Source organism: Gorilla gorilla, chromosome 7, assembly GCF_029281585.2.
Source record: "Gorilla gorilla gorilla isolate KB3781 chromosome 7, NHGRI_mGorGor1-v2.1_pri, whole genome shotgun sequence".
Classification (NCBI taxonomy): Eukaryota; Metazoa; Chordata; class Mammalia; order Primates; family Hominidae; genus Gorilla; species Gorilla gorilla.
Window position 1 is genome coordinate 138,433,581 of NC_073231.2, and position 22,752 is coordinate 138,456,332.

At 39.2% G+C, this 22,752-nt stretch overlaps 1 protein-coding gene across 5 annotated transcripts in view; it reads right to left on the reverse strand.

Moving 5' to 3' along the window:
- Positions 1-22,752, reverse strand: part of DNAAF11 (dynein axonemal assembly factor 11) — a 104,500-nt gene that overhangs the window by 38,363 nt on the left and 43,385 nt on the right. For 4 of the 5 annotated variants that reach the window (XM_055348254.2, XM_055348256.2, XM_055348257.2 and 1 more), the window contains 5 exons: positions 16,485-16,667; positions 13,846-13,923; positions 6,257-6,316; positions 2,510-2,579; positions 1,380-1,479 (listed from right to left, as the gene is read on the reverse strand). In XM_055348254.2, coding sequence (XP_055204229.1) covers positions 1,380-1,479; positions 2,510-2,579; positions 6,257-6,316; positions 13,846-13,923; positions 16,485-16,667 — 491 coding nt within the window. The remainder of the gene's footprint in view (positions 1-1,379; positions 1,480-2,509; positions 2,580-6,256; positions 6,317-13,845; positions 13,924-16,484; positions 16,668-22,752) is intronic. The other variant, XM_055348255.2, reaches the window with a different exon arrangement.

Sequence of the window (22,752 nt, forward strand, 5' to 3'; positions counted from 1 at the left end):
TATAGTCATCAAGAACAATACAATTCTTACAGCTGTGTTTGTTATTTTATTACTTGACAACAAATTGTATTTGCTATTTTATTGCCTCCGAGTAAAAATACATAATTGATTACCTATAATGAATCCGTTGGAAATTGGCTACAGGAAACGCAGAATTATTAAATTATTACAGAAATCTTTTTGGTTAATCAAGTTTGTACTCTTCATAGCTGACATTCCCTCATTCTACTCTTTTTCCTCATCAGCAGAACCCAATTTTGACTGGTTTATCTACTCTTCCCCTTTGAAATCTAAATGACTTGGGCAAAGTTGACCCTACCCCTAGCTTATGGGATGAGGTATGATTAATAGAAACCAATCAAAATACGTCTGTGGGGAACTGGTTCCAGGACATCCCTTGGACACCAAAATCTTCAGATGCTCAAGTCTCCAATAAAAAATGGTATAGTATTTGTATATAACCCACAAACATCTGTACACTTTAAGTCACCTCCAGATTACTTACAACACCTAATACAATGTAAATGTTATGTAAGTAGTTATTATACTGTATTGTATCGGGAACCAAGAAAAAAAAAAAAGCCTGTACATGTTCAGTACAGACACACTTCTTTTCCTGAATATTTTTGATCCCTGGTTGGTTGAATCCATGGATGCTGAACCCATGGAAGGCTGATAGTACTACCATCTTTTTGGCTAGAGATTGGTTTTAACGGTTCAGGATTATGCTAATCAAGACTTGGTGGGCTCTTCAGCTAAACTGACCTAAGAAGTTCCAGAGGAACTTCTGTTTCATTGTGATGGGAGAGATTCTCTGTGTTTCTTTCTCTGATCCTCTGTCTTTTTATCTCATGCAAGATAGGAACATGAAAGTATGCTGCCCAAGTCACTGCTAGTGCACATCTTATGGAAGAAAACCAGTCTGAGGACAGAGTTGACACATCAGAAAGATCCTGACCTAATGTTCCTCGACCCCCTATTCCCCACCTTCTCCTATCTTGATACAAGAAATGAACCATTTATTTATGATAAAAGCCAGTTTTATTTGGGGTTTCTGCAGCTTACAGCAGGAAATATCCCAACTCATTCATATGGCCTGTAATGAGGAATCCAAGTTCTTTCTATGGACAAATTAATTTTTTTAAGTTTAATTTCCTTAAGTTCTTTCGGGAAAGGATAAACCACCTTAGGCCCCAAACACATCCCAGTCTGAGTTCTTTGTTCTCACAGACTGTTGTTCTCCTACCTCAGCTGCTGTGAGATTTCCTGGTGCTCCCAACTAAAATGTACTTTAATCAGAAGTCATCATTAGTCCTGACAGGTCAAGTTCCTTCAGGAACCCTCATATCCAGACTTGAAATTGACCCAAATGACATGACCTACCTTGGGCATGCAGATGACCAAATGACCCGTTGTCTGAGATCTTTTAGCAGAACTGCTATCGGGTTTCACTTCTGCAGGAAGGACAAGCTGAAATGGCTGAAAATAAGTAGAAAGTATCATTGAGAGCAAGGACGTTACATGAGAGGGTTACTACAAGGGGCATTTTCATTACAAATTCAAGATACACCATTCAATTAAGAAATGTGCTTAAGCTTATTAAAAATATTGATATGAGCTATGCTTTCTATGCACAAACTATTTTACCTATTTTAACAAGTAGTCTAAAGAACAGTTATCAATCACAAACAGTGACATGCTCATGGGTTCATGTAATTTATAGAGAAAGCCCTGTCAAAAAACCATCAACATATTTCCATTTAAAAATCTTTAAGCTGATCTTCAAGCCCATATTAGCCCAAATTAGCAAAAAATGGTATTTTAGAAATAATAAAATTATAGTTGTTACGAATGAAATCATTGACAACTTAGAATGGGTGTACAATTTAATTTCATGCATAGGCTCCCACACATATAATTATGTTATTAGTTTTGAAAAAAGTGTAACACAATAGACACAGGTTTAAAATATTAATGATATCCAACTACATATGGTCAGCAGCCATTCCCACCTTATACCACTCCCATGATATAAAACCATGTGCTAAAAAATAGCACTCTGTTTGGTTTCCCTTTTTCTATTTTGTTTTGTTTTATTTTTGTTTATTTATTTATTTATTTATTTTTGAGTCAGAGTCTTACTCCAGTAGCCCAGGCTGGAGTGCAGTGGGGTGATCTTAACTCACTGCAACCTCCGCCTCCCAGGTTCAAGCAATTCTCCTGCTTCAATCTCCCGAGGAGCTGGGATTATGGGCATGAGCCACCATGCCTGGCTAATTTTGTAGTTTTAGTAAAGACAGGGTTTCACCATGTTGCCCAGACTGGTCTCCAGCTCCTGACCTCAGGTGATCCGCCCGCCTTGGCCTCCCAAAGTGCTGGGATTACAGGCATGAGTCACTGCGCCCGGGCCCTTTTTCTATTTTAATAATACTTAAAAAAATTTGAGGCACCACAGCTTAGTTCAAAGCTTAGCTTTTGAAATTGTAATAGTCTACAGGGTTCTGCTTACCCTTCCTTTGATCATTACTCGCACATAAGTTGGTTGCACATCAACATCGATTAAAGAGGTATCCATATACCTTCAAAATTAAACACACAAAATCTTATAATTTTATAAAATACCAAGTTTGAATAAGTGCAAATATAAATTCACACTTACAGGACCATTTTAAATGAACGACGTTTAAAATATCCATGCAAAATGGGTCTTTAAAAAATTAGTTTTAAATTAATTCCCAGACCAAAGGAAATTCAATATGTCAGCAATTTCATTTTTAGACCCACACGTACACTTGGCATTGATTGCCCCTAACCCAAAAATATCTGAGGTCTGAAACACCAGAGGTTTGCAAAAAACAGCTTGCCATGCTCTTTCATGAATATTTTATTTTAAGCCCCTAAGACTCGAATAGCCAGGAATGCTGATTCTACTCTGCTTGAGGCCTGCAACCACCAGCTCCTGCTTCCTTGGCGGCTCTGGATCCCCTGCAGCTGTTCTGCAGCTGCCCTAATACTATCTCTCCTGGAAGACTAGATTGCTTCTCCCCTCAAAGGCACATCCTGCTGAATAAGCAAACCCTTCTGTTTATGGCAGTGACCCCAAGATCAGGTGGCAATTATTCTCCTCCACTCATGAGCAAATTAAAGATTTAGATTTCATATCACTCATTAAATCAGAAGCTTGGCCAAATAATTATGTTCACATACTTCAAAATACTAATTGTGAACATTAGAAACTGCAGAGCTGCTTTAAAAATCACAAATGTTAAGGCAGGTAAGCTAATACAAGGGTTACAGGCATAGGTTTGGAGTCACACAGGCTTGTGGGGAACTGGCTCCATGCCTTCCTGCTTTATTACCTGGGACAACATTCCTTAACCTCTCTAGGCCTCAGTTTCCTCTTCTGTAAAATGGGGATATTACTAACATCTAGCCCTAAGATTGTTAGGAAGGAACATGTATAGTGCCCAGTACATAGCTAGTGTTAATAAAGCATTATTATATGCCATTTAAAAACAATTTTTATAATAATAATAGAGATGAGGTTTTCTACAGCTTCACGTGTGATATCTACACTTAATGGATTATGTAGTATTTTCCATGCTTGGGCCCCCTAAAATGTTCATCTGTCCTTACCTACATGGCCTTTCTCTGGCAGAAATAATCGTCTGACAGTTCTTTGCAGAGCAAGCTGCTTCTTATCTTTCAGTTATCATTGCTCATGTCTCCCCTTTTCCCTGACCACTCCCCGCACAGCATTATTCCCATCCCTGAACACTGTCCCTTTCCTTGACAGCAGCCTTCTTCCTTTGTAACTCATCAGATGTCTATTTATTGTCTGTTGCCCTCCCCCACAGGGCTCTAAGTGATAGGAGATCATGACTGGGGAGACAGTTACAGTCTCCCCATGCCTGGCACATAGTAGGTATTCTATAGATGCTTGTTGAATAAAGGCAGGAAGCAGGCGTGAATGAATGAATTTAACTTTCAAGTAGACACCCATGTGCCCATAAAGATAACCAGGAATTATAGCATAATTCATTTAGACAGAATCATGGGAATGAAAGAGTTTTACTACATAGACTGCAGAAATATTACCACCCCTTAAAATGCACATGCATGGGAATGAGGAATGTTTCCATTTGAGGACTGAACAGGAAGCAGCCAACAGAGCTGAAAAAGAAAGGGTTATACATTCATTAAACACCAGACATAGGCCTAAAAATGGAAAGGACTTACAAGGATGAAACAGTGATTTGTCTGAAAAACAGTAGAAATGGCAGCTTGGTAAGCTGGAGGAGCAGAGGATATGAAGCTAGCTGGAGAAGAGCTGGGATCTTTGTAAAGGCAGATAACCTGGCAGCAAGCAGGCAGAAGAATTGACAGGAATTCCGTGGAGAGGTACACAGCTGATCTGAGACAGCTTGGTGTGGAGAGGAAGGGACCACACTAAGGCTAGCCCTGGTACACAAGAGCCAAGGTGGAAACAACCCAAATGCCTACCATCTGGTGAACGGATAAACAAAATGTGGTATATCTATGCAATGGAATAGTATTTGGCCATAAAAACGAAGGAAATTCTGACACGTGCAACAACATGGATGAGGCTTGAAGACATTATGGTAAGTGAAAGAAGCCAGACACAAAGGCCACATGTTGTATGATTCCATTAATATGAAATATCCCAAATAGGCAAATCTATAGAGACAGAAAACAGACTAGTGGTTGCCATGAAGACAGAGAATGGGCAGTGACTGCTTAAGGACCATGGGGTTTCCTTCTGGGGTGATAAACATTTTCTGGAACTAGACAATGGTAATGGTTGTACAATATTGTGAATTTATTAAATGCCATGGTGTTGTCCATTTTGAAATGGTTGAAATGGTCGATTTTAAGTTACGTGTATTTTACCACAATCAAAACAGCAAAGTTGGTTGAAGTCCTGAGGGCTGATGTTCTGGCTCCTTCGGTCCCTGTTTACTTTGACAAGACTCACTCTTGGAAAATTTACCCCCTCTTGGGTAATAATCCCTCCTACCTCCCAGGGTTACTGAGAGATTAAATAAAATGGGGCACATCAAAAGCCATTAAAAAGAGAAAGGCATTTATTATAATTCATGCATGTAAACATTCATCCATTCATTCATGCATGTCAATGTCATCATACTCCCATCATCAGTATTTGTTCATTCATTCATTCATTCATTCTTGTGTTTATTGAGCACCTAACAGGTGCCAGGTATTGTTTTAGGTGTGGAGATGTAGAGAGGAAAGAACAAACAAAACAAGCTTCCTGCTCTGACCACAAACTTTTAAGAATACAAGTAAATTTACACTTTGTCAGCGGGAAGTCAAAAAGTAGAAAGAGTGGAAGGAAGTGCTGGGCAGGGGTAGGTACTGCTTTATGTCAGATGGTGGGGCAGAGAGGCCCCTCTAATGAGGTGACATCTGAGCAGAGGCCTGAAGGACATGAGGCAGCAAGCCACAAGGACACCGAGGGTGATACAGGCAGAGGGAAGCACAGGCAAGCAGCCTCTGAGATGGTGCCAGGGGACACTGAGGTCATCAGAAGGATATATCAGTGCAGTGAACCAGGGCCTAAAATCTTCAGGGAATGAGGCAGAGTGACCTGCTGCCTTTAGATGCTTCCACAAAGAAGAGAAGAAGGTGATACAGGCTAAAGGTTTGAGTGTCAAAGCCATGGAGCTTTAGGGAGGAGAAAAGGACAATAGTTTGGGTGTAGTGATGAGGGCAGGCAGGAGGTCTGTGCCACTCCTACCCATGGGTGAGAAAACAGGCAGGATGTGAGAGGGCAGCAGGGAAGAAGGGTCCACTGGTGACAGAGGCTGCTAGGTGTTCCCCCAGGCCTCTGAGATGGGACTGAGGGAGGGGAGCCGACCACCTGATACCTACTACTATAGGAAGGCATTTTAGACAAAAACAGAGGACTATGCCAGCAAAGAGCAGAGTGGGGTCCTTGTAGTATCAGCCTCAGAAAACAGCATAGGTCTGAGAATTATTTAAACTCTGCCTTAGATATTCCTGAGTTCATATCCATGAAATTGTGGCTTTATTTACCTTTTCTTTCATTTTCATGCTTTTAAAAATTATAGTAACTTCTCTGTCTTAACAAATAAGCTTCATTTAACTATAGGTCTAAGTCAATTCCATTTCAATTTTTTCAAACTAAAAAATTACTACTGAGAATGAAAACAGACAGAAATGTCATAAATAAATATGTAGAAAATGTCTTTACCTATAGACAGCAAGGTCCAGGATGATCTGCTTTTCATTATCTTTCAAAGAGAAGTCAATTCTAAGAATAACACATTTGGGGGAAAAAAAAGAGATGTCTTTAGGATACTGTATAGAAAATCCCATCACAAATTCATAAGCAGATTAGATAATAATTCTATAATAATATCCAAAGACAACTTATTTTAGTGGTTGGACAATCAAATATCAATGGTAATTTTAAAATTTCAGCAAAACCTACAATATACTAATAAATTATTTGTGTTTACAGTGTTTAAATGTGAGAATCTTAAGGTAAATTACATACAAAAAATTAGCTTTGGTGCAGAGATAGAGACATCTGGTGGCTAAAGTTTTCTTTTCCATCTCATATGAGTTTGCCAGAAGCAAACTAAAACATTGGAATTATTTATGGAGAACTAAAGGTTGCTTTTGCCTCCCCTTTATCCTGCATTCTATTCCTTAAGTTTTAAAGAGTCCTGTCTTCCTTCTTTTTTCTTGCTATCTTTTTTCTTCTCCTTTCATCGCTGACCTTGAAAAAGGCTGAGACACTGCTCATTATCTATTACCTCTGTTTTATAGATGAAGAAACAGAGGTTCAAAGAGATTAGCATAGCTGAATTATAATAAATGCCCTTACACTTTCTCTGCACAAGCCTGGCTAGGCAGGATTTCAAAGCTCCACCATCTTTCAACTGTACCCCGAGGCTGAGTCCTAGGTCTAGCTTCCACACTGAACAACATACTATCAGAATTGCCTGGTCAATTTTCTTTTGAACATTTCACTTATTGTATTATTCTATAAAACATACAACTCAACAATATTAAAGAACATAAGCTAAACTGTTTAGGAAAATGTGAAGTTAGCGATAGATTTGGCTGTTCGCCCCATTTCTGCTTGTGGCAGGCACTGTCTCATTGCTTTCAATAGTCAGGCCTGTGGGACTTCTTCAGTGTCTCAAATGACCCATGCATTTGTAGAACCTCATCTCAGGAGCCTTTTTATATGCTCCTGCTCTGCCTCGATTGCTTACTACTTGTAAAGTAATTTCAGAGAATTTTCCTATGGCAGAGATTGCTATTTAGTTGCTATCTGCTTCCCCTTTATTCCTAGTGACAGGAATCATGGTTTTAACTAGGTGCATGGCTATGTACAATAAAGGTTGCATTCTCTGGCCTCCCTTGCAGGTGGGTGAGGTCATGTGAGGGACAGTCGTTGTATGGCACTTTCTAAGAATGTCCCTTAAGAAAAGGAGCATGTATCCTTTCTTCCCTTTTTTCTTCTTTATTTAGCTGAGTAGAACAGAATGTAGGAGGCCAACAGATAAACCATGGAGACTGCTTAATAAGCAATTGCAACTGTCCAAGCAAGAGTTAGTGTCCACTAGTGGTGGTGGTGGGGTCAGTGAGATGTGGCTGGATTCTGATAATATCGAAGGAAGAGTTCATAGGACTCACTGATAAAATGAGAGAGAGAAGAATTGAGGGAGAATCCAAGGTTTCTGGTCTTAGCCAAGGGGTGAATGTGTGTTACTGAGATGGAGAACACAGGGACACAAGCACACGATGCTGTAGAGTGTTAGTGAGGCTGGAAATCAGGGGTTCTATTTTAGCCGTCATAAGTGTGCAATCACTCTCTTATATCCACCCAGTGATGTCAAACAGCTAATTGTTAGAAACAAATTGTCGATGCCACAAAGCGAAACCAGCACTCAGGCAAAAGTTTTCTCAGCAAGGCAATACACTTCTATAGAAGGGCACTTCCTGCATGCAAGGCAGAGGCAAGGGAGAGTGAGCAAAACAAAGGAGAGCAGGAGTTTTTTATCCCTAACAAAGACCCTATTCCTATGTCCTCCCACTGCAGGCTGGGGTTGGACCGCTCAATCTAGGCTAATTCTGATTGGCTACTGTTGACATCATCAAAGGAGGCAAGGGTGGGCATTTCACAGGAAGGAAAGGTACGGTATATCTTGGGGTGTTTGGGCACAGTAGAGATAGGGAGGGCTGACAGATGAATGGGTACAATTATCTTTTAGAATAGAACAAAGAACCAGGAACTGAAACCCTCTGAAGAGGAACTATATATTCTTAACAACGTAACTGAATAGACAAGTCTTGAGCTCAGAGAAGAGGTTGGATCGAGTTGGGAGAAATGTAAAGGGAGTGTTTACAGCCATGGGATTTGGTGAGAGCCATGAAGAGTGAATGCGAAAAGGGAAGACAGCTGAGGAGTTTGTTATAGGGCACCCAAAAAACAAAACCAAAACAATCTGTCAAAGCTTAGGAAGATGAGAAGTCAGTAAGATAGAAGAAAAATCAGAAGCAAAGGGAAGAAATTGCTTTAAGAAGGATGGTACTGAAGCAATTGTGAATGGGAGTTCACTCATGATTTGGCTCTCTGTCTGTTGTTGGTGTATAAGAATGCTTGTGATTTTTGTACATTGATTTTGTATCCTGAGACTTTGCTGAAGTTGCTTATCAGCTTAAGGAGACTTTAGGCTGAGACAATGGGGTTTTCTAGATATACAATCATGTCGTCTGCAAATTTTCCTAATTGAATGCCCTTTATTTCCTTCTCCTGCCTAATTGCCCTGGCCAGAACTTCCAACACTATGTTGAATAGGAATGGTGAGAGAGGGCATCCCTGTCTTTTTGCTTCAAAGAGAATAAAATACCTAGGAATCCAACTTACAAGGGATGTGAAGGACCTCTTCAAGGAGAACTACAAACCACTGCTCAAGGAAATAAAAGAGGATACAAACAAATGGAAGAACATTCCATGCTCATGGGTAGGAAGAATCAATATCATGAAAATGGCCATACTGCCCAAGGTAATTTACAGATTCAATGTCATACCCATCAAGCTACAAATAACTTTCTTCACAGAATTGGAAAAAACTACTTTAAAGTTCATATGGAACCAAAAAAGAGCCCACATCGCCAAGTCAATCCTAAGCCAAAAAAACAAAGCTGGAGGCATCACACTACCTGACTTCAAACTACACTACAAGGCTACAGTAACCAAAACAGCATGGTACTGGTACCAAAACAGAGATATAGATCAATGGAACAGAACAGAGCCCTCAGAAACAATGCCGCATATCTACAACTATCTGATCTTTGACAAATCTGAGAAAAACAAGCAATGGGGAAAGGATTCCCGATTTAATAAATGGTGCTGGGAAAACTGGCTAGCCATATGTAGAAAGCTGAAACTGGATCCCTTCCTTACACCTTATATAAAAATCAATTCAAGATGGATTAAAGACTTAAATGTTAGACCTAAAACCATAAAAACCCTAGAAGAACACCTAGGCATTACCATTCAGGACATAGGCATGGGCAAGGACTTCATGTCTAAAACACCAAAAGCAATGGCAACCAAAGTCAAAATTGACAAATGGGATCTAATTAAACTAAAGAGCTTCTGCACAGCAAAAGAAACTACCATCAGAGTGAACAGGCAACCTACAAAATGGGAGAAAATTTTCGCAACCTACTCATCTAACAAAGGGCTAATATCCAGAATCTACAATGAACTCAAACAAATTTACAAGAAAAAAACAAACAACCCCATCAAAAAGTGGGTGAAGGACATGAACAGACACTTCTCAAAAGAAGACATTTATGCAGCCAAAAAACACATGAAAAAATGCTCACCATCACTGGCCATCAGAGAAATGCAAATCAAAACCACAATGAGATACCATCTCACACCAGTTAGACTGGCAGTCATTAAAAAGTCAGGAAACAACAGGTGCTGGAGAGGATGTGGAGAAATAGGAACACTTTTACACTGTTGGTGGGACTGTAAACTAGTTCAACCATCATGGAAGTCAGTGTGGCGATTCCTCAGGGATCTAGAACTAGAAATACCATTTGACCCAGCCACCCCATTACTGGATATATACCCAAAGGACTATAAATCATGCTGCTATAAAGACACATGCACACATATGTTTATTGCGGCACTATTCACAATAGCAAAGACTTGGAACCAACCCAAATGTCCAACAATGATAGACTGGATTAAGAAAATATGGCACATATACACCATGGGATACTATGCAGCCATAAAAAATGATGAGTTCATGTCCTTTGTAGGGACATGGATGAAACTGGAAATCATCATTCTCAGTAAACTATCGCAAGAACAAAAAACCAAACACCGCATATTCTCACTCATAGGTGGGAACTGAACAATGAGAACACATAGACACAGGAAGGGGAACATCACACTCTGGGGCCTGTTGTGGGGTGGGGGGAGGGGGGAGGGATAGCACTGGGAGATATACCTAACGCTAGATGACGAATTAGTGGGTGCGGCGCACCAGCATGGCACATGTATACATATGTAACTGACCTGCACATTGTGCACATGTACCCTGAAACTTAAAGTATAATAATAATAAATTTAAAAAAAAGAAGGATGGTACTGAACAATTTGATCCAAATCTGCTATGTCCAGTAAGACAAAGACTAAGAATCGAACACTGAATGTGGAAATAATATGGCTAAGGAAATTTCAGGATGATGGAATGCACAGAAGTGGTTTCAAGAAGGAATATGAAGTTAGAAACTGGAGACCAAGTGCAGACAATTCCATTAAATGGGGGCAGAGAAAAAGAGCTGCGGCTGGAAGGAAAACCAGGGGAAGGGAGGTTGTTGCTTTAATTTTGTTTAAGACAAAGATTTTTAGAATTTGTTTGCACATGTGTGAGATTGATCTAGCAGAGTGGAGAGAACTAGTGCAGAAGACCAAGGATAACTGAGCAACTAAGTCCTTGATAGGCAGAGGGGATGTAAGCACCCTGACTGATTTTGGTGCTTACACAGGGTGCTTACACAGACTGATTTTGGATGGGAAGTTCACCGTCAGCAGCAGGAGAGAGGGGAGTACATGGGACAGGTCCAGATACACTGGTAAATTGGATGTTGGGAGGAAAAGAAATCTCCTGATTGCTTTTTTTCTCAACAAAATAGGAAACAAGGTCCTCAGTTAAGACTGTGGAAGTGTCAGATGATGTTGGAAGTAAGGAGAGAGAAGGTAGGAGAGCAGCTTGTAGGACAGTAGGAGAATGGATGGCCCAAGAAAATACAGGAAGATTGCCAGAGTCCATCTGAGATCTGTGGTTATGAATTTAAGGTAAGACCAGCAAGTAGAGGTGAATGGTCTCCTCCAGCCACACAGGAGGACCAGCCCAAGAGTGGGTAGTGTGCTGGATTTTCAATAGGTTGGGGTTTTGTGAGGTGAGGATGATGGAAAGAGAAAAAAACAAGAAAGCTGAAGACAAACGACAAGGACTGATTTCATTTTTCTTTTCCTTTTTTCTTGAGACAGGGTCTTACTCTGTCGCCCAGGCAGGAGTGCAGTGGCATGATCTCAGCTCACCGCAACCTCTGCCTCCCGGGTTCAAGCGATTCTCGTGTCCCAGCTTTCCGAGTAGCTGGCATTACAGGTGTGTGCCACCACTCCTGGCTAATTTTTGTATTTTCAGTAGAGATGGGGTTTCACCACGTTGGCCAGGCTGGTCTCGAACTACTGACCTCAAGTGATCTGCCTGCCTCGGTCTCCCAAAGTGCTGGGATTATAGGCATGAGCCACTGCACCTGGCCCAAGGACTGATTTCTGTGATGAACCATGAAACTAAAGCACAGCAAGAGAAGATGAGGGGTTAGGGTACAGTAAGAAAAATAGGAGAGTGAATTATCTTATGGTCTTCATGGGGGCACGTGGTTGTTTGAGTGGAGGGAGTTCCCCCAGGAACATAAGAAATGGTGTCTAGTGAGACACTCGAGGTGAAGTTAGTGAGGTGGAAGAGATACTGACAGTGGCAAGTCTAGGAATGAAAATGAAATCGTGTGGCTGAGCTGAGCTGGAGAAGTGAGCCGGTTGGGGAACTGAGAGGCCAGGGCTTCTGGTGGATCACCTACATGTTTGATAAAGTCATCACCAAGACTGATAATAGCAGGAGAGGCAGAGAGAGACACGGGTGTGGGTGAAAGATCTTCAATGAACTGACAGGGCTGGGGTTGAGGGTTCATCAGGGTGATGTAGATGACTGCGGGAAGAAGGAGCAGGGGTGCTATATCTAGATGGCTTGTGCTTCAACAGAGAAAGGGAGAAAGATGGCCTGAAAGTGGCGATGGGCTGTAACTGCCCCTGTGGTGTATGTGGTGAGGAAGAACAGCGGTCAGCCACAGAAGTGAACCCTCCACTTCAGTTAGTGAAAGAGGAGAAACGGTGGAAGCTTCAGGCTTTGCTGTCCAAGCTCAAGCTCCAGAGGGCACAGGGGTCCAAAAGGGGTGACAATGAGTTGAAGTGGATCAGCGCCATTTGGGTATAAGATTCTGGCCAGTGGTGCATGACCTGGGAGGGGAGGAACAGGGGATGATCACATGTCGGGAGGCAGTGCTAGTGAGGAGGTGGTGGGTAATCAGTTCTTCATAGAATGAATCTCAGTAGAACTGGTTTTAGGGGCAGGTGAGGCTGCAGTGTGTGGGAAGAGTGGTGGTCTTACCAGAGACACATGGAGTTCCGAGAGTCTCCCTTGAGTTCTGTTGTAGGCTAAATAGAGACTGCCTAAAGTCGATTTCTGAACTCCATGAGGTCAGAAAGAAACCTGTTACAGTCATTGCTCTATCCCCAGGGCCTAGCCTAGTGTTCTGTCTTGCATTCCTGTCTGCTGAATGTGGGTAAGGGGAAGGAATTATAAAGTTTATCATGGAAGTCACTAGAACTAGGTTAGCATGAGCAACTCAGAAACACCACCTATTAGCTGTGTGACCTTGGGCAAGTCACTCCACCTCTCTCAGGCCCAGGTTCTGGACATGTAAAAAAGAAATACTGTTTACCACCTGTGATTGCTGTGAAGATAAATGATGCCCAGGAATAATTCAAGATTATACCTTCACCATGGTCATGACAGAGCAAATGAAATGATGACAGAAAATAGGTTTGAGTAATAAAATGAAGTGAATGAGATTTAGTCTGTAGGCTCTCTGGTCTGTATTTTGGCTACAAAAGGCTTTTCTGTCCTGCTTTCTAATTTCAAATTTTAAGACAGACAAAGAGGGTAGATCAGATGTTATTATACTTGAAGATTTCCAGTTTGAGTATCCGTCCTCTCATTAAATTCATTGAGGGTATTATATTGATTTCCTTCCCTAGCTCTCCAATGCTTTGTAGATGTGCTCCAGAGTATAAAGTAGATGTATAGAAGTACATCAGTATTCTCAAGCAGCTTGCTCATGGCAGAGTTTTAAAAATTCATAAATACAACAATAATGTGATGGCAATTTTCAGGCATAAAACTGTACATGGTCCAAAGTTTCATGGGGTACATAAATAACTAAGATCTCCATATGTCAAGATCATTTTCTAGATGCCAAGAAAATTATGCATTTGAAAACATAATAGATGTTTTGCCTTTAAATATGCACCAAATGACGTTATTTTTAGACTCATCAAACTTGTTAAGAGCAGTCAGAAATATTCTTTGCAGAGCAAACCTGGAATTGAAACAATGATTGACCAACACCATTGATTGACACTTTTGGGTCTTTAACACTCTATTTGGCCTCACATACTTGGGCTCATTCACATTTAGGGCTTTCCCATCTTCAGCGATCAAAGTCCTGGGTGGTTTCACTTTCTTCTTTTTTTCACTTAAGATTGGTGGTGGATGAGAACAATGGGCAGCATGGAAAGAAAAAATAAGCAAAGAGAATATAAAAGCAATTAATACATTTTTGTGAAACAGTTTTAAAAAAATTAATTGGACTTTTACAAACACATCAACAATTCATTGTTCTTAAGTCCATTCCTTTAATTCTATGCTGGGAACTGACAATCAAGCCAGATTTTTTATATGGTTGTATCTGTATCTGTACAGCAAAAAAATGACCAAGACAATTTGCCAGATAATTTGAATGAGGGAAGAAAACTCCTTTTCATGACTGTCTATTAATATTTAAATAAGTCTATTTTATACATGATTTACCCAGATAACTGTCAACTCTCCATTTGTGTACAGAGCTTCTGCTTTAGCTAAAGTACAACATTTAACATACCAAGTAGAATCTATTCAATAGAAATAAAAATACCAGCACAGAAGAATCTATATAAAAGGATATTTCTCACAGCATTATTTACAGTGGCAAACCCCTGGAACTGTTGTGAATGTCCGTCAATGGAAAAATGGTTGGATCAACTGTGCTTCATTCATGCTATAAAATATTTTGCAGCTATTAAAAAATGTGTTTGCTCATTACCTATTGATTTAGAAAAGTGTTGATGATGTATTTAGTGAGAAAAACTATATAAAATATAAATCCATTTTTGTTTTACAAAAAGACCCCAAATCCTACATTTGCAGAGGTAAGTTATACAATTACAAAGGGCAAAAAAAAAAAATGTAGTGAGATCAACCCAAGCCTGTTAACACTCATTACACTGAAGGGTTGGAAAGGAGGTAAATAAAGGAAGCAAATAATAGAAGATTAATGGAGTAATAGGAAATTAAAATGCAGTATGTACATTCTATTTAAAAGATTACTGAAAGTATATAGAACCTTAAATGGGCAAATATGGACAATATCTAGATCAGATGAACAAATCTGTTTAGATGATGGAACTGTTGGCAATTCTTTGCCTTAAATTTCTATTGTACTTTTAATACAGATTTTGTGTCAGTTAACTTTATTTTGGAAAAAATCATTCACACTCTTCTGCATTTTAAACTGGGCCTCCAGATCCAATGGAGTTAATATTTCAATGACGCAGGACAATTAAGGGGCATCCACAAGCCCTTGGCTTCACCCTACTCAGTGTAAAGCAGATCAGAGTTAGGAACAAAAGATTTCTTTTGTCCCAGCTTACACCGAGTTAATAAAAATGGCAACACAATCAGAGGAAAACATCTCACGGACTCACTGGATTGGGAAATCTAAGGTGTCCAAAACATAGTGACTCAGATCTCCATCCAATTCAGCCTTACTTTGTCAGGTAACAGGGAGTAAAAAAAATTTCTCCTTATTTCAGGCTCAATTCATAATAGATTAGATATTATTTATACATACCCACAGATATATAAATATAACATATGTGTGTATGGGTATATATGTAAGAAATATTTCACATTCTATAAACATGTAGAACTTCCATTTCAAAGGGCTCTTGAGTCTGCAAAGCACTTTCACATGTATAGGCTCATCTGATTTTCTTAACAGTACAGTGGGGAGGTAAGACAGGTATGATAATCCCTGTTTAGCAGATGAAGAAACAGATGAGGAGAAGTTAGGTACTTGCCAACATCACACAGAGGGTAATAGTGGAGTCAAGACATGCATACATAATCTTATTCAATGCTCTTCCCAAAGGACTGTGTGGTCCCTTAGTGTGCAAATGCTAAGGGACCTCCCTTAGCATTGATTGTTATACCTCCCTAAAACTTTATGAAAGCAACTGAGATTTCAAATCTTTTTTACTTCTAGTTTCTTGCTTTTAGTTGTTAATCACAAGGAGAGATATTGTGTTTTGTTTCACTTGAGTCATTGCCATGTAGATTACTATATTTCAGGGCTAATTTATCACATTCTCAAGCTCATGAATAATAAGTATTCCCATAAGTTATATATTTTACATACTAGACTTAAGCAATGACATGAAATGGAATGACACAAAATCTATTCTTGAAAAAGCTACTCTGAAGATAATAGGATAAAAATCCTAGCTTCTAACAAATCATCAAATTATATGTAAACAACTCAAAAGTGAAATCATGCTGTTAAATGTCCAAGAAAGTTGTATTAGGAAAATAAAATGTCTAATGAAACTAGTTTCCAATTCTTCACTTTGCAAATTAATAGAACAGACTCAAAAAGGAGCCCATTCATTCCACAAAATGACCTTTTTCTAGGCTAGAAATACTAATGCATTAGCGTAACCTAATACACTGTTATTAGGCATATTAAAAGTGGTAAAAAGCTAAAGATATATAAACAAACCTCTACCTAAAATGTCATAATTCATGATGTTCTAAAGAAGGTACTTTGATATTAATGAATGTTAGCCAATACAATTCAACAAAAAGCTATACTTAGAAAAAACAAAATCTATATATGAGTGCTAAAGGTTTAACACAAATAATGGGTCAAAAAATGGGCAATCATGAAAACATAGTTGATAAGTGGCTACTGCTTCCCTCTCCTAGGAAAGAATGAAATACCTTAATTTTTCCTGATTTTTCCGTTGTTTTTCCATGTGTCTAAGAGTTTCCAATCTTGATTCAGGAGTAAACAAACAGGGCTTATTCCAGAATTCCAAGTCATCTTCACTGTTGTCTAATTTCTTTGTGTTGTGTTCCTCTATGTCTGGTGCCTGTAGGCGGTCTTTGCTCTCTAAAGAGGAACTAGGAAAAACAAATAGAGCACTTAAGAACAATAATGGATTCATGAGCTTCATCCTTAATGCTGGCCCTTTAGTATCTATACACTTTTCTTATGTTATCTTCTTACCTTTGAATGACAAAATGACTCTGAAAGACAGTTTAACCAGGCCTGGTTACCCTGCATGGATATGTAGTGAGATCAACCCAAGGCTGTTAGCATTCATTACATTGAAAAGTTGAATAGGGCAGGCCTTCATCTTCTATCATCAGGAATATTGCTGTAATCAGATTCCAGGGTTCACAGACCTGACTGCTAAGAATCACCTGGGGAGCTTTATAAAAAGTACAGATTCCTGGGCTCTCATCAGAAAGCCTATTCAGTAGATCTGAAGTAGATCTGAAGTAGTAGATCTGAAGCCTGGGAATCTGTGTTTTATAATATTTTGCAAGAGATTCTGATGATCAGACAAGAAATCACCCCACTTCTAATCTTGTACCTGTCAATTACACTCTCCACACTACTCCCAGAGGGACTTTTCTAGCAGGCAAATTGGATCACATTATTTCCAGGTTTTTAAATGATTCTCTTATCTCCAAAATTCGCTTGTGGGACCTATGGCAGCTTCTTTTTTTTTCTTTTTTTTTTTGAGACGGAGTCTCCCTCTGTCGCCCAGGCTGGAGTGCAGTGGCGAGCGGTCTCTGCTCACTGCAAGCTCCCCCTCTCGGGTTCACGCCATTCTCCTGCCTCAGCCTCCCGAGTAGCTGGGACTATGGGTGCCTGCCACCACATCCGGCTAATTTTTTGCATTTTTAGTAGAGATGAGGTTTCACCGTGTTAGCCAGGATGGTCTCGATCTCCTGACCTCATGATCCACCCACCTCGGCCTCCCAAAGCGCTGGGATTACAGGCATGAGCCACCGCACCCGGCCGGCACTTTTTATAGTATGGCCTGTGTCTAGTTTATTTTTCATGGATAACTTCTGATTATGTAGCTTTACATGGTAACAGTTCTCTCTTCCCTTTTATTCATGTTTTGTGGACTGTCAGAGAATTAAACAACGTCTCTGTATGTCATCAAATGGGTATTATATGAGATATTCAACATTTGTTCAACATGGATCCAAAATATATTTATTAAGCATCTTCTGTTGTGCCAGACACCAGAGATACAACCCTGGCCTACATAAACCACGATGCTACTTTCAGGAGATTCTATTCTTGTGGCAAGAAAATCACATCATTTAAGCAATAAACATTAGGTACAGTCTCTCTCCCCTCACCTCTCCCTAGAATAGACACTTTATTAGATGACATTAAATGAAAAAAATTACATGAAGCCTTTAATACAACTACAGCAAATAGTAGGTACTCAATACATGTTGGCTTTTGTTAATGAATGAGGTGACAAGAAAGGCTTCTTTAGTTGATCTTCAAACTAAAGATATTTTCTTCATTTTGAAAGTATCTTTTCAAATATATTTTCTTTATTTTGAAAATATTGTGAAAGATACTTTTCAAAGGGATGAACTGAAAATACTAGAACATGAAATTTAAGTAGCATCAATAGAATATAGAGTAAAATTCTGCTTAGATTCTTTACAGATACAATGCAACTAAATATTTTAATAAGCAAAATAATGCAAATTGCTGAAAATAAATAAATTGCTTTGCTATACAGCTACAGTTCTTTATGGTATTGAAAGAATAATCTATGAAGGGTATCTATAATATTCTACAATATTCTAGATAATTGCCACTGAAATAATTGGTTCCATTCTCATTTAACCATTTAAATTATATTTTTCCTGGAAAGTGACTAATTGGTTCAATCTGGCCTTTTGCAATCTAAAATAATAATTATAAAAACATAACAATAACAGTACTTAAGAAATTTATCAGAGATATGAGCTAAATAACATAAGTCTCCAAGGCAAAATGCATATAAATGTGTGTAACTGGTTGATGAAACAGAGTGAGCTCATTAGTGTATGATCAAAAAAACTTTCTCTTCAACCATTGCCTTCAAACCTGCTCTCTCAGAACTCTCTTCTCATCCATGAGCAGATCCCACAGCTCTATAGTCACTTTTAAGAACAGCATAATCTCAGCTAAACATTCATTTTCAGGTACTAAAGGGTCTAAAGTTTAAATACAAGTTCAGACCTAAATTTCAAATCGAAGCCATTCCCTCCCTCTCCAACCCATTCTCTCTCCTGGCCCTGTTCCAGATTGGGGTGTGCACGGGAAGAGGGACACCCTCTCGTTCTACTTTTCATTGTTATCCATTCCTTCCTCTGAATCCCATACCACTGGGCCTCTTAGGTTCAGAGTCTTCCTGCCTTGAGAATTTGGGGCTTGGGAAGATGAATGAGGAGAAGAATGTGAACATGGTTATAGGACCACTCCTACTATAACCTGGCTGTTGCTACCGTCGCTGGGACCAATATTCAGATACTGGTTTCTCTTCCTGCAAGCACCTTTGTCATTCTTGGAGACACTACAAGAGCCCTCCCAGTGTACTGTTCACTGTAGAGGTGGCCAATATACTTTCTGGCTCCTTTTGTGATAAATCCCCAGCTTCTGCCACTGATAATCCACCCCCTAGTGTCTTATTGCTGCTGTCCTCTTGGTCAGCATCTCTTCAAGACAGCTCAAACCCAGCCCCTTCTACCATGTCTACTTGGTCTATAAAATATTCACAAATCTGGCTGGGTGGGGTGGCTCACGCCTGTAATCCCAGCACTTCGGGAGGCCGAGGTGGGCAAATCATGAGGTCAGAAGTTAGAGACCAGCCTGACCAACATGGTGAAACCCCATCTCTACTAAAGATACAAAAATTACTCAGGCATGGTGGCACACACCTGTAATCCCAGCTACTCAGGAGGCTGAGGCAGAAGAATTGCTTGAACCCAGGAGGCAGAGATTGCGGTGAGCCGAGATCGCGCCATTGCACTCCAGCCTGGGTGACAGAGTGAGACTCCGTCTCAAAAAAAAAAAAAAGATATTCACAAATCCTTGCCATGTGAAGTGTGAGCTGTTTCCATTAATACCTTCTTCCCTGATCCCTCTGCTTTAGGCTGCTCCAGGCCACTTTCTATCTTTTCAATTCTCCAGGCTGGAGGCAGGCTCTACCTAGTCAAGAGGTAGATGTTCATCTCCCTTTCTTGCAGCCTCTAATTCTCTGTAGTGTTTCTTCTTGAAGCCTTGAGAGCGGAGTAACCTCCTACTCCTCGCCAACTAATTCAATGATTCAGGATTTCAATGATTCTCCTCCAGAATGTCTACCTTTCTGTTCAAATAGGCTAAATAGGGTGAGAATGATGAAGACTCAAGGATCAGCCAGGCCTATAAGGGAGGCAAGAAGGCACCTGCAAGAAACCCCACTGTAAGCTTCTACTAAAGTACAAGGAACAGACCATTTTAACTTTTGTAAATTTTTATAAACCAAGGATAGTAAATTGTCTCCAAGATATTGTATGTGCCTATTACATAACTTTGATGTAAAACACCAGGAAAAAATACAATCAGACAAGGATATTATAGCATAAACTCACTTATGAACACAGGTTCAAATATTATAAATAAGATATTAGCAAAATCAATGGAGCAATGCATTAGCAAATAATCATGGACAAAGAATGTTTATCCTAGAAACTCAAGGATGGTTTAATATTAGAAATTCTATTAATGTAATTCAACACAGTAACAGAAAAAACACTATTGTCTCCATAGATTAAAGGAAAGCACTTAATAAAAATCAATATAATGCATGTGATGATAAAAGCTCTTCATCAACTGAGAATAGAAGGAAGCTTACTTAACATGACCCAAAATCCCATAGCAAACATTATACTTAATGATGAGAAATTGCAAACATTATTTTTAAAGTCAGAAACAAGATAACAAGATACAGACACCCATTCTTTTTTTTTTTTTCTTTTTTTTTTTTTTAAGACGGAGTCTCGCCCTGTTGCCCAGGCTGGAGTGCAGTGGCCCAATCTCGGCTCACTGCAAGCTCCGCCTCCTGGGTTCACGCCATTCTCCGGCCTCAGCCTCCCGAGTAGCTGGGACTACAGGCGCCTGCCACCACATCCGGCTAATTTTTTGTATTTTTAGTAGAGACGGGGTTTCACCATGTTAGCCAGGATGGTCTCAATCTCCTGACCTCGTGATCCGCCCGTCTCAGCCTCCCAAAGTGCTGAGATTAGAGGCATGAGCCACTGCGCCCGGCCCAGATACCCATTCTTAACGCTACTATTCCACTCCATACTGGAGGCCTTTGCAGGCACCATGAAGAAAATAAAGTAGAAGGAGAGGGACAGGAAAAAAATTTTCAAGTTACTCCTTACAAACAATTGTTTTTCCAACTAGAAAATGCAGCATTGCCTCTTTTATAAAGGTTAGCAAGATTAACACAATATCAGTATACAGAAATAATTTGTCCCTTTAAATATCAGCAAAACCAATTACATCTATTTTTAAAATCTCATTCCACAAGATACTTAGAAATAAATACAATGAAAGATGGTTTAAGACTTTTATAGAGAAAATTTAAAACCTCATTGAAGGACTCAGAAGATCTAAATAAATAGAGCTCTTCCAAGGTTCAGCAAGGAAAGAATCAATGTCATGAAGATGTCAACTTTCCCCCAATTAACATATAAATTAAATGTAATTTCAATCAAAATTCCACTAGGGATTTTTAAGGAATTTGATTAGCAGCGGATTCTAAAACTCATACAGACAAGTAAAGAACTAAAAATAGCCAAGATAACTTTGAAAAATGAGAATATCTCCTACCAAATATCAAGATATGCTATAAATCTATACAAATTAAAACCAGGCAGATGTACTCCTATGGAATAGTCTAGAGAACTCAGAGATGAACCCATGAATACATGGTTAGAAGGGATATAGTAAGGGTAGCATTTCAGATCAGTGGGAAAAGAACAGCACCTTAATCAATGGTGCAGACAATTAGCTACCCATATGAAAAACAATTAGTACCCTACCCTATACATTGGCAAAGGTTAATTCCAGATGAAAAGATACAAACAGATATGGCACTGGGATAAAGAAGAATTCCATAAACAAGACAAAAATGTACAAATAAGTTTAACTACATTAATATTTTTAAACTTCATAAAACATAAGCACTTATAATTAAAGACAAGTCACAGACTGGTAGAAGACACTTGTAAAGCACATAACCACCAAAGAATGTATTTTCTTATTTGTATCCAGAATCTAAAAGAACTATCAATAAGAAAAAAAACTTAACTACTTATTTAAAATAAGTAGGGGACTTGAATAGAGGATATCTGAATAACCAATAAACATATAAAAGATATTTAAAATATTCAAATTCACTAGTAACTACAGAAATGCAAATTAATTTTTTAAAAATAGAGGATACTATATACTACACAACACACTTGATTGGCCAATATTTTTAAATATCATATTATCCAGTATTGGCAAAGATTGAAAACTCTTGTATATTGTTGATATATGAGTATAAATTATTACAACTACTCTAGAAAACAATTTGGCAATATGTATGAAGTTGAAAAGATGTCATAATTGTAGCAATGTCATTGCTAAATACCCTGGAGAAACTTTCATACCTGAACAAGAAGACAAGGGCAACATTGCTTGAATATCTCAACAAATGTTCAACATGGATTTAATAAATATTTATTGGGCATCTTCTGTTGTGCCAGGCACCAGAGATACAGCCCTGGCCAAGAGAGACCATGATGCTACTTTCAGGAGATTCTATTCCTGTGAGAATAGGAAATGGGAATAGGGAAAACAACGTGCATGGCCATCCAAAGAGGGATGGCTGTGTCCAGGCTGACCAGCTGGCACCACTAGGAAGACCACATGTGTTGTTAGAGCCGCTGCACATTCTGATGGGTCAGGGCAAATGAAACACTGGTCATTAACCACTTTGAATATTACCTCTGGGATAAATTGTAATTTATTCATCCAACAGGATATTATTCTATACTTACAATGAATTAGTTTTGCATGTCTTCATGTGCTTAAATCTCAAAAACATAATGTTGCATGAAAAGCAAAGCTATAGAAAGGTATCATTCA